The sequence below is a fragment of the Salminus brasiliensis genome, chromosome 23 (genome assembly GCF_030463535.1).
Source record: "Salminus brasiliensis chromosome 23, fSalBra1.hap2, whole genome shotgun sequence".
In the NCBI taxonomy this organism is placed as follows: Eukaryota; Metazoa; Chordata; class Actinopteri; order Characiformes; family Bryconidae; genus Salminus; species Salminus brasiliensis.
In genome coordinates this window covers 6,969,324-6,981,753 of record NC_132900.1, presented here as the reverse complement: position 1 = coordinate 6,981,753, position 12,430 = coordinate 6,969,324, and the positions used below count along the sequence as shown (strand labels likewise).

The window sequence follows — 12,430 nt, the reverse complement described above, 5'->3', positions numbered from 1 at the left end:
TATTGTGTGGAGGTGCTTTAAACCATAAAAAGGTTCTTTACACATTTACACAAACGGTTGTCTAAAGAACCGTCCACTGAAAGGCTTTATATGTTTCTGTTGTACTGCCCATTTTGATATTTTGGAATCTTTATGTTGTGAAGAATTGAGAAGTACAATCAAATCTGGATGCTGAATCAAGATTCATGTTCTGGATTTTGAAATTGCTGTCAGGTATCGCTCTAGTTGACCAGTCAGTTACAGCAACAGTTCTGTTAACTACCACTAATACTTACAAATTCCTGGACTTTTTAGCAGAGGCAAGCTTACAAAACTGCTTAACCGAATCTAAATCTGAGCCTCGACTCATATAGTCCCATTAACTGAGCAAAAAAACAATTACAAATGTTTTGCCTTTAATTCTCGGAATCCTCTTAATCGAGTCTAGACATGCATGCCCTGCTTCGTTTTGTAAATGGGTGAGATTACAGTTAAAAATATCACTGATGTGTAATGTTGGTTTGTTTATTTATTTATTTTCTCGTCAGTCCCTGTGTGACTTATTTCCATTAACTGGTGATGTTGATGGTGTAATGCCAATGAAGTCAGCAAATAATCTCTGTCCTGCAGTTTTGTTTAATGGCTTTGACCTTAATGACTAACTTGTATGCCGGGTCCTCCGTCTCATTAGCAATACTCATACACACGTTTTTTTTTTTTACACTAAATTCACAAATTTTGTCATTCAAGACATGCCAGTAACCTGCCACACTCTTAAACCACACCACACTCTTAAAAATAAAGGGGCTTCAAATTGTTCTTTGAGGGATGCCGTAGATCCACCGATCAAATAATTGGGCACAAATCAATCAATTTGCAATAGAGATGTGTGTGCGAGAACTTTTGGGGTAAAGAACCTTTACATCAGGTAAAGGTTCTTTAGACCTTTTTTTTAATCAGTCTTTTTGTTGTTTTAACATATGTAAACAACATTGAGTACATTAAAATAAAGCAATAAAGGACCCACTATTGATCAAGTCACAGCACCAGTATACATGAGCACTATCAAGAACACCTCAAGAAGAGGAAGAAGGGGAGGTGTGGTGAGAAGGTGTTGAACTTAAAGGACATTCTATTGCCTTTAGCCTTAATTACTGGGAATCATATCCTGGAACAGTAAAATTAGGTTTTTCACATAAGTAAACGTTGCCTCACATCAAATTTGAGAGCAAAGACTCCTAGACCGGATACGGTCAAGAGTAGAATGATGAAGAATATCTTTAATCCAAAGAGAATGAGTTGGGGGAGGGGGGGTTTGCAATTTTCACTGGGTCAGAAACGCCACAAAACTGGATTTATGATTTTTAATTGATCCCAAATATGGGAAGGTGCCAAATAAGGCCAGAACAGCTTTAAGCTTAAATTGCTCATTCAGACCTTCCTTTAGACCATTAAAAGATTCTTCACACTCGCATTCATCTCTTGTACTACCTAAGTACTAGATCCACACCAGTGGCTTCACTAAACTGTCAATCTAATAGTAAAATGTGTTTGTCATGTTTTTCCCCATTTTCTCACAATTTTGGTACTGGCAATTAACCCAACTGTTCGTAGCTCCCCCTAGCACTGAGAGGGTGCTCTCAACACTAGGAGGGTAAAGACTTAACATGTCTTGTCTGATACATGTGTAGCCAGCCACCGCCTCTTTTCGAAATGGTGCTCGGAAGAAACTGCTGAGTCCATAGTTCCACCACACCAGCTAACAGATGCCTGTGCCAACATCACTTTGAGTGATGGGGGGGGGGGGGGGGGGGGGGCATTCTACCCACCTGGAGAGAGCACGGGCATTCGTGCTTTCTCAGACTTCAGCCGCTGAGCTAGTGTGTGTGTGTGTGTGTGTGTGTGTGTGTGTGTGTGTGTGTGTGTGTGTGTGTGTGTGTGTGTTCCAAAAATCAAGAGTATGAAAAAACGGTCCCTACTGTCTAATGAAGGCTTTCTACTAGATTCTGGAGCAGCATTGCTCTGAGGAGTTGATTACACTCAGCGACAAGAACATTGGTGAGATCAGGATGTTTGATAATCACCACCCCACCACATCCCCAACTCCCCATCACATCCCAAAAGTATTAGATGAAGCACCAACCATCATTCCAGAGAACACAGTTCCACTGCTCCACAGCTTGGGGGCTCTATTCCTATCTAGCCCACGCCTGGCTTAATGCATGGTGCCAATAGGTTCAGAATAGAGTTCTGTTCTATTCTGCATTAGAAGGGGTGTCCACAAACATTTGGACACACAATGTATGGGCTGTTTCAGACATTTCTCTTAGGAGTATTCAGACTGTAGCAGAAGTCCTAGCTGAGTAGGAACGCAGGAACCTCTCTGATTGGCTAGTTGGAGCAGTTTATGGACATTTGTTCAGCACATGTCTGAGGAAATCTCACCACTCTCATCTGTAATTATGTATTTGTTATTTATGGACGTTCTACAGGGTATCAGAGGGTATCAGCTTGCAAATAAGGTTAACCTCTACTGTTATCTCCTGCTGGTGCAGATATAGCCTGCAGAGTGGAGGCTAATTGGCCTGCAACCGGTATAAAGAGTGTAGCAGCCTTTTGTTCAGTAGCAGTCTTCTGATTGGTCAGGAGGCCTTTCAGCACCTTGGCTGGCTGTTTTGTGAATGGTTTGTGGAAGGCATTTCAGCTCCTGTCTAGTTCCGGGCAGGAGGCTAATGGTATCCCGCTGAGTTTCAATGAAATTTCAGCCGCGTTAAGTGCCAGGTGATCCTTCTGCTAATGTCATAGACGCTGTACCGGCCCTATAGTGGAGGAGTCTAATGTTCTTAACGGCGGCGTAGACTCTGAGTCAGCAGAGGAAATGCAGACGCTGATGGATTTATAGCCCGTTCAATACGAGGGCACCAGCTTAGAGAGATGACTTGCTTAATTGGGCTTTGGCCTCCAATAGACCTTCGTTGGTGGAGCGCTTCATCTGCTCGTCTGTGCTAATGAGAAGAACACGGCTTTGACATCATTACATAACCCTGCCTTCGACTTGAAGCGACTTCTGTCGATCGACCCGGAGAGAGAGCTTCATCATCACACTCTTCTCATAACTTTGTTTCTGTTCGTTTTATTATTATTTTTTTTCTTCTTTGAAAACCAACAAGGACAGGACAAGAGTCTGTGGTTGAGCAAGCAGCTCTTTCTCTCTCTCTCTCTCTCTCTCTCTCTCTCTCTCTCTCTCTCGCTCTCTCTCACTTTTTCTCTCTTTCTCTAGTATGAATCAGGCGACCAGGTGGTTGAAAATGGTTCATGTCTCATGAGACTGAAGAGAGAGGGAGAGAGAGAGAGGCAGAAAGCGAGTGAGAGAGAGAGAGAGAGAAAGTGAGGAGGGTTTGTAGGACAGCTATATCCTACTTTCAATGGCCTAGTTTGGAGAAATGAAAAATCACCAGGGGGAACTGGCAGCCCCTCGTTTGGGGGATTTTTTTTTTCTTTGCACTTTACATAGTTAAAAATAAGCCTGTTTCTCTCAAGACTCTCCAAGTGGCAGGGACCTTTGCGAGGTGTCCTTTATTTTTTTTTCTTGATTCTGTGTGTGTGTGTGTTGTGCTGATACACTGCAGAAAGGTGTTGAGTTCCAAAGTGCAGCGGTGTGAGGGAGAGAGTGAGGAAGAAGGATGGTGTGGTGTGATGGGTGGTGTTTGGCGAGCTTTGGGAAAGAAGTGAGAGCGTGCACACGCGAGAGAGAGAAGGAGAAGAAAAGAGAGGAGAGAGAGAGGATGTATGGCATGAGAGGGTGGAAGAGTGAAGAGTGATGGGGTTGAGAGGGAAGTGAGAAAAAAAGCAAGGAGGAAAAGAGAGGAGGAGAATTGGGAGAGAGGAGGAAGAAAGTCTGGAGAAGAGAGGAGTGAAGGGGAAGCAGGTCAGGATGAAAAAGGGCACAGAGAAAAGGCAAAGTAAGAGTGAGAAAGGCATGAGGTGGAGTGAGAGAGGGAGAGAGAGAAGCGCAGTGGAGAGAGAATGGCAGAGGGGTAAGGATGAGAATTGGAAAAAGAAGGAAGAAAGGAATAGAGGAAGGAAAAAGAAGAGAAAGGGGGCGGGATAGAAAAGGGAAAGAAAATGATAGAGAAAAATGAGAGAGAGAGGATGGGGTGTGAGAGAAGAGAGAGAGTGATGGACTGTTTGGTAATCTTCGAGAGAGAGTGAAGGGAGTGGGAGGAGAAGGAAAAGGGGACTGGAGAGTGAGAAGGATTGTCAAGCTTGATAGGATAGGGTTGGAGTAATGGGCAGTTTGGAGAGTTTTGAGAGACGCGCGAAAGAAAGGGGGATGGTGTAGTGTGAGAGGATAGAAGGGATGGTGTGATGGGCAGTTTGGAGAGTTTTAAGGGACGTGAGAAAGCAGAGAAAGAGAGATAGTGTGGTGTGAGAGGACAGAAGGGATAGAACGAGGGGGAGAGAGACGTTGGCGTGTAAGGTGAGAGAAGGGATGCAGTGATCAGCAGTTTGGAGAGTTTTGAGAGAAGTGAGAGCAAAGAGAGAAAGAGAGCGAGATGGTGTGATGTGAGAGGATAGTAGGGATGCAGTGATGGGCAGTTTGGAAGGTTTTGAGAGCTGTGAGAGGAGAGAAAGGATAGAGTGAGGGTATATTTGAAGAGTTTTGAGAGACGCTAGAAAGTAGGAGTGATGGTGTGGTGTAAGAGAATGAAATAGATGGAGTGAAAGTAAAAGAGAAAAGAGGAGTGGAGGGAGTGAGGGAGGGTAGAGCGATAGAAGGATGGTATAATATAAAAGGACCGGACGGATAGAATGGTGTTTGTTTAGTGAGCTTTGAGGGAGGGACAGAAAGGGGAGGAGAGGAAAAGATGTGGAATAGAGGGAGAAGGCTAGCATAGCATGAAAGGATATAGTGATGGGGTTTTTGGCCAGCTTTGTGAGAGATGAGGGGCCGGAAGGGGGATAGCCTGTACTGGCTTTCTATTCATGGTGTACACATGGCAGGCAGAAGGCCTTTAATCCTGTATCCTGGCTTTGGGTCATCTACAGAGACTGACCCTCTGAGCTTTCCCCTCTTAAAAGAGCAGAAAAGCAACACAGTGAGAGAGGTGGGGGTTACAGGGGGGAAAGGGGGCAGGAAGGGTTTAACAGTAAAAAGCAATTATGTAATCATTTTTAATCATGTAGAAACGCGTGGAATATTGGACAGGACAGCGCTTCCGGGTATTATAGTATTTTCCCTCTTCTGTCCTACAGACTTATTTTTTCAGCTTTAGTAAAGCAGTACATTATGCTGATGAACTGGTGGTGAAGTGCGCCCATAAAAAACACAGGTTATATATAATGATGGTGAAAATAATAATAATAATCATAATAATAAGGGAGAATAAAGGAGAATGCTCACTGTGTACTACTGAGTTTTGGAACACCCCTGGGTTTCACTAGTCCACTGGCAGAAAAGGAATGAGCTCCACCTGTAGGAGTCAGAATGTTCTGTAATTTGTTTCTAGACATTATGAGAGCAATATTTGCAATATTTTGTAAATTATTAATTAAATTGTAAATTATTTGCATCAATTTCCAAAGCTTAAGTTACTCCCATTGCTACAGACCAGCTACAGTTTTTTTGTTTGTTTGTTTAGTTTTGTTTGTTATAATTTACAGTATTTTTCAGTATTTTGCTCTAAAGCCTTGTCAGTTTACTGCTTACCGTTCTAAGATTTGAGATCACTGGACTTATTATGGACGTTTTATATTGGGTTATTCAACTGCCTTAATGCCAGTAAAAATCTTCTAAACATTTTTGACCTGGAGTCTCCATGTTTCTTGCTTTTGTTGTATCATGCTGTTTTTTTCTGTTAATGCAAAATTGGACTGACACATTAGTTGGGTGTGGGGGTGTGTCTTATGAGTCATTAATTTTGCTGCTTATTTCCAATTAAAATTTAAAGGAGAGCACTGTTATGCTAACTATAGTATCAATAAGTATATGTTCTTCCCAGGGGAGGTGACACAGTTTCTCAGCAGAAAAGAGTAGTAGAGTTCGCTATACGACCCTCTACAGGAAAGTCACAAATGAACTTCCACTGACTGGTGGAACAAAATGCTCAGTGTTACTGTAAAAGTCCATGCAGGTTAAACAGTCATATATGCGCAGCTATGCCGTATCTAGAGTGCTGTGAATGAATCAATGTGAGGATCCAATAATGGCAAGTTTATACAGTGGGAGAGCCTAAACCTGAGGGTAGGCAGGCAGCAGCACCCAACCACAGACAGACTTGCACTATCTGTGCACAGACAGCATTTTATTCCTTCAATCTGGATTAATAGCAGTTATGTGATTATTTACAACAGATTATTTAATAGTTAAAAGGCACTGAACTTCATTTTGAACTGTTCTTAGTCAAGAAGAACCTGCTCATTTGCATACTGCAGCCATCTGTGATGCCAGAACAAAATCTGAGAGAGATTACCAGTTGACAAGCGATGCATTGTTTAGTTTGCAGTAAAAAGGAGCTAAAAGAGTTTACAGAATGTCTTGAATGTTATACTGAAAATTTTCATGAAAAGGAACCTTTCAGTGAGAAGTGTTCCCTTAAATCAACGAGACGTATGTAAATGCTTTTGGGCTCAACTTCACTTAGGATGGCAGTAATTGTGCAGAACACTCAATGAGATGCGGTTTGTGCTCCTTAAATGGGGTTCAAACTGCTACTCAAAAACAGCAGCTGATCAATAACTAACGCAAATTCATTACTGCCATTAAAAACATCAGTAATGAGACCAGACCTATAGCTGTTTACTCTGGGTGACTGAAGGCCCATCTGCATTGCAGTGATGTGTGTGTGTGTGTGTGTGTGTGTGTGTGTGTGTGTGTGTGTGTGTGTGTGTGTGTGTGTGTGTGTGTGTGTGTGTGTGTGTGCAGGTTGCAGATTTGGAAGCCCATGGAGGTCAGGGCCCCAGTGACATGCTGAAGGATGAGCTCACTCAGTCCCTGGAAGAACTGGAGGCCTTACTCAAAGCTAAAGATGAGGTAAAGAGTCAGGCTGCTGTGTGTAGACATCATGGTTTTTCATACTTCTCTGTGATGGCTGATTTTTTAATCTCCACTATATTATTAATCAACAATGTCCAAATGTGTAATATGAACATTATAGAACAGTGTTCACCAGCCTTCCTCCTGCAGGTTTCACCTCTAACCCAAATCCAACACGCCTCATTTTAGCTAATTTACATTTACGGCATTTACTCTTATCCAGAGCGACTTACAAAAGTGCTTCTCTATTTACTCAAGAATAACCTTGACTAGTCAGAATAGACTAAAAATCAAAGATACGTCTTGAGTTTCGACACTACTAAACACAAGTCAATAAGGAGACCATAGTACTCTTCTCTTCGCGCAAGTACTCTCTGAAAAGGTGGCTCTTCAGTCTGTGTTTGAAGACAGCGAGCGACGCTGCGTTCGGTCATGCAGGGGAAGTTCGTTCCACCACTTCGGTGCCAGGACAGAAAAAAGCCTGGACGCTTGTCTTCTGTGAATCTTAAGGGTTGGCGGCTCAAGCTGAGCTGTACTTGAAGCACAAAGGGCTCTTGGTGCAGATCGGCATTTGACCATTGCCATCAAGTACGGAGGGGCTGGTCCATTCCTGGCTTTATAGGCCAGCGTCAGGGTTTTTGGGCCGCAGTTTTGCAGAAAGGTGGATCTCCAGGTGAAGGGTTGGTGACCACCATTCTAGAGAATTATGAAGCGTTTCTGACTTTACTGACATCAACTTGACTTTTTCAACAAATTTTTGGAGTCTATTATCTATATACAGTTTTCCTCTTGTGGTGATGCATAGAGTGTTTTTCAGGAAATACGCATTCTTCAAGCCAAGAAGTCAGATTTCCATGAGATGGAGCAAGAGAGAGAAGAAGCCATTCACAGACTACAGGTAACTCACCAGTACTAGTGCAGTGCAATCATATGATATTGCATATCATCACGGTCAATGTATGGCCAAAATGGCGACTTTACTGGAGAAGAAAAAAACCTATACTAACTTTCAATAAAAGTCATTATTCCCAGTCATTTTGGAGCGTTTTGATTGGTCTGTTTGTCATGAATATAAGGAACTGCCAGATTCAAAATATATCAAAAACTGAAAAATGGAAAAAACTGAGAACTGCTGGTATGTAAATATGTATGTAAGATAAAATGCATTTTAAACATAGACAAAGTGTCCTTCACAACAACATTTTCGCCCAACCCATCCCACTATACCTACAACTTTACCTTGAAATATAATCATCGATAGGATTTCAGCATTAATGTAGCACTTAACATCTCAAACTTGAAAAATCCCCCATTCCAGAGAACACCATTCTACTGCTCCACAGCTCAATAATGGAGGGCTTTATACCCCTCTAGCCCATGCCTGCCATTAGGAGTGTATATTGGAGTGCATATTCATCTGCACCAGAGAGACCTATTCTATTGGCTATACTAGGAACTAGACAAGCTGTGTGTGTATTTGCACATCTGTGTCAACCATGAGTGCAACTCTAGAAGACTTTAAAAAATACTTTTAAAAGACTGAAGTGAACTGAACTGACTCTCTCACGCATGACTTTGCAAAGACCGCGAATGTTGCATGGTCACTAATCACGAGACTGCAACTAAAGCTCTGGGCAGCTTTTGGAGAAAGCTCACCTATTGCTTATTCACTTAGATCCACTTTACAATTTGCCTGAGCTAAAGTAATCTCTAATCTCTGGTAATAATATTAAATTAATAAAACCTTATTAATAATAAGGTTGAAATTATTGGAACGTCAAGACGAGAAAAAGACTTAGGAATTTTACTTTAGGAATATGTCTGTAACAGTGAAATTTAATGTAAGGCATGCATTAAAGTAGCTGAATGCATTCAATAGAAGCAGTGGCCACAAACATTTGGACATGTAGCGTTTTTTTTGTGTGTTCTTTAATCCAGTGACATATTCTAGAATAAACAACTCCTCTGTCAAACAGTATAACAGCAAGCCACTTTTAGCACAGTGTACTGGACTTGAGCGCTTAACATTGTCAGCATCTCTCCAGGAGCTGGAGATGCGTAACGTGGAACTGGAGCGGAGGGTGCAGAACGCTGAGCAGAGCCTGGCCTCCACGCTGGAGGATCGGGACCGCACAGAGAACGAGGTCCAGAGGGTCGTCCAGATCCTCGATGTCAAGATCTTCGACCTCAACGACCTCCGACAGAGCTTGGTCAAACTGCTGGAGAAATAGGGCAAGAGTGACCACCTGACTGACCTACAGGAGCTGAGGTGGAAAAGAGAGCGAGACGGTCCAGCGTCTCGGCCTCAGCTCAGCGGCCTGGCTCCGGAAAACAAAGCGGCCGACGTTCAGGAGGCGACTCATTTCAGCACGTAGAGTTAGCTACGCTTTTCAAATAGAGAATGGAAGAGGCTAGGATCTGCTACTTACCACACACCACTTCTTGGTTTTCTGTTTTTCACTTTTCTTTGCTGTTTTCTCTGTTTCTCAATCTGAGTTTCCGTTAACAGATTAGCAATAACTCTGTCTCAGTTCTTCAGTATTAAGTTAATAATGATTGTGGGGAAAGCACTATTTTTGATACAGTGTGTGGAGCATGGCTGTAGTGGAACATAAAGAGCCAGATTAGAAGTAACCTATTAAGTTGCGTTAAGTTCTAGATGTAAGCGATGCACATTTACACGATTTACAGATGGTAGAATCAACCAGTATGGTACTCTTTTAGAAGCACAGAATGGCACAGACTAGGCAGAATACATCATCCGTCTATGGTTGAGCACAAAACCGGCACACTAAATCTCTTTAAATACTTTTTGGAGAGAGTTGTGTGTACCATGCCATGAATGTACAGTAAGGATGCAGTTTCTTTCTTTAGAAGATAAGCAGTGCTGGAGACATGTAAACCAAAGACCAGCGGAACGGTCAGTGCGCCACTAAGGGCGGCACTGCTCAGTCTGATTCAGTAAGGTGGAATGATCAGTGGTGTCATGAATATCTTATATTATTCAATCTGCACTGAAATTGGTCATAAATGTAAGAAAACTCAGTAATTTTAGTTGCCTACTCTAAGTATTTAATGATGACGTATAACAGAATTTGAAAGTTTTGTATGATCATACATGTTTTACATCAGTGTGGATACAATTATTTTCAGAGAAGGCAATTTAGTATCACATATGCTTAACCTTAAAATGCAGTACATTTTCAAAATGGAATATTACTCATTACATTTTCAGTAGAAATATTTCCCTAAGCAAAATATTGCATTCAAGGTTTCATTCAATTTTCCTTCAGTGCAGTTATTAATATTGTTATTGGGGAATTATTGCTTTATTTCTACAGGGATGCAGAGAAGAGCAATTACTAGTTATAGAAATTATAATAGGTACAAAAAAATACACAATTAATTTATTCAGATTCTTGTAGGTTAAGATATCACTAAGGAAATACTAGTTAAGTACACGGTAAGGATTGTTGTTTTTTTTGCCATTCAGGAATGCAGAGCTTTTGGCTTAGATGGGTCCAGTATTGTATTCCAGTGACTTGCTTTTGCAGCTAGATAATAGGGCTTCTATGCATTAAGTTAAGGTGATGCCATAGGCCTTGTATGACCAAGGTTGCATGGTTGAGTATCGGTTGTAGCTTCAGAAAACCTATTCTGAGCCGTGCTTCATGTATCTGTAAACGTGTGCTGTATGTGGTGGTGAAGCGGCTTTAAAACGTGGAGTAGCACATTCTGTACCAGTGCTAGAGGGCCTGCAGCTAACACATACGAGATCAAGTCTTAAGAGAAAACTTTCAATATTGCAAGTGCAAATGCAGGTTTTAAGTAACAGAGCAAATCAACAAGCAACGGTATCACTTCAGTCTCTGCAGGGGGTTAAATTATCCTCTTTGAGGGACTGTCAGTGACATATCAATACTTTTCTTTTATCAGTCTCCCGTTGACCAGTGTCCTGTTTGTACATAAAAGGCCTTATTTTTGGTACAGGCAAATTTCCACAATGCCGCACTCATTTTCCATAGTGGCCTGTGACTCAGCCTAGATTCTTAATTCTTTTTTTGGTTGCTCTCAAAACTTTACACCTTGCACTAACACTGAGCATCTAGTAAAATGTAAAATTAGGCTGGAACACATTCAGTTTTACAGTTATTTTAATCTTGGCAGTCACTCTGCTCTGGCCTTTTACCAGTTAACACCCAAGATCTCAGTTTCTATGCTGAACATGTGCACAATTTCCATTAAAAACCTTGATGGCAATTATTAAACTGTGGTGATATTCATCTTCCTTTCAGCTATGAAGTTTAAAAAAAAAAGTTCAGAAAGTGATAGTGGTTGGAAATAAAGCAAGTCTTAAAAACTGGAGGTTCTTTTTAAGCTTTTATTTTCAAACACCCTTGAATGAACAAGCTCTTGAAGCATATTTTAGTGCTACATTTTACTTCAGCTTCTTCTTGGGACGCAGGTTGTTGGTGTGTCCGCACTTCTTCTTACGGCAGTTGACAGCACGAGGGTGGAGACGTGCGTAACACCTGAAGACAAGACAGCACAAAAAAAAAATAAAAAAACTTAATCTGGTGAAGATATTACCACTGCAGAGATTACACTCAACTAGTAGCCAGGTTATGAACATTTAAAGTAACTGGGTCTTTCAATCTACATGACTTCACTACAGAGTTTGCTATTTAGTGAATTGACTGAAGACAGAGAAAGCCCAACAGCTCACGCTAGAGCACAACCGCTTCTGTAACTGGTAGTGATTCCAGACAGCTTCCATCTCCAAGATGAAAGTCATGAAAATCCAGAGGATACTTACTTGCGGCAGATCATCTTCTCACAGTTGTATTTCTGAGCCAGCTGCCTGAGGGAAGGCTCGATGATGCCGCCTCTCAGACGCAGCACCAGGTGAAGAGTGGACTCTAAAAGTGACCAAAAAACAAAATCAGTTGGAGGAAAGAACACTGCTGATCTCAGGTACACTATCAACAGAACTAAACCCATAATGACACACAATTCATTTACTTCACTTTAAAGGATAAGGAAACACCTTAACTGTCAGTGGAGTTTTTATTGTGTGTGTATAACAGATACAACAATAGATGAAAAGATTCTTAATAGCAGTATCAGAGAAATTCAGACATACCACACATATGCATTCACTGCTGGACATGCCTAAAAGTCAGATCTACCCACCTTTCTGAATGTTGTAGTCTGACAGTGTGCGGCCATCCTCCAACTGTTTGCCAGCGAAAATCAGACGCTGTTGGTCAGGGGGAATGCCTGAGGAAAGGACCAGGACCACATCAACTCAAGGCCTTGCACTAAATCAGTGTATTATCAGTTTTAAGTTAGAGATCTCCACAACACAAACAAATCAAATTACCAGAAAAAAATACTTTAAAATTACTCAAGTAA

At 41.6% G+C, this 12,430-nt stretch overlaps 2 protein-coding genes across 3 annotated transcripts in view; one reads left to right on the top strand and one right to left on the bottom strand.

Moving 5' to 3' along the window:
- Positions 1 to 11,283, top strand: part of LOC140546032 (homer protein homolog 3) — a 40,344-nt gene extending 29,061 nt beyond the window's left edge. For both annotated transcript variants that reach the window (XM_072669150.1, XM_072669151.1), the window contains exons 8-10: positions 6,905 to 7,012; positions 7,833 to 7,913; positions 9,061 to 11,283. In XM_072669150.1, the coding sequence (XP_072525251.1) occupies positions 6,905 to 7,012; positions 7,833 to 7,913; positions 9,061 to 9,246 (375 nt within the window). In that variant the 3' untranslated portion in view covers positions 9,247 to 11,283. The remainder of the gene's footprint in view (positions 1 to 6,904; positions 7,013 to 7,832; positions 7,914 to 9,060) is intronic.
- A 99-nt stretch (positions 11,284 to 11,382) lies between these two features.
- The window catches only part of uba52 (ubiquitin A-52 residue ribosomal protein fusion product 1), a 2,013-nt gene continuing 965 nt past the window's right edge, over positions 11,383 to 12,430 (bottom strand). Inside the window, exons 3-5 of the mRNA XM_072669152.1 lie at positions 12,209 to 12,295; positions 11,832 to 11,934; positions 11,383 to 11,547 (exon numbers count right to left, since the gene is read on the bottom strand). Of these exons, the coding sequence (XP_072525253.1) occupies positions 11,454 to 11,547; positions 11,832 to 11,934; positions 12,209 to 12,295 (284 nt within the window). The 3' untranslated portion in view covers positions 11,383 to 11,453. The remainder of the gene's footprint in view (positions 11,548 to 11,831; positions 11,935 to 12,208; positions 12,296 to 12,430) is intronic.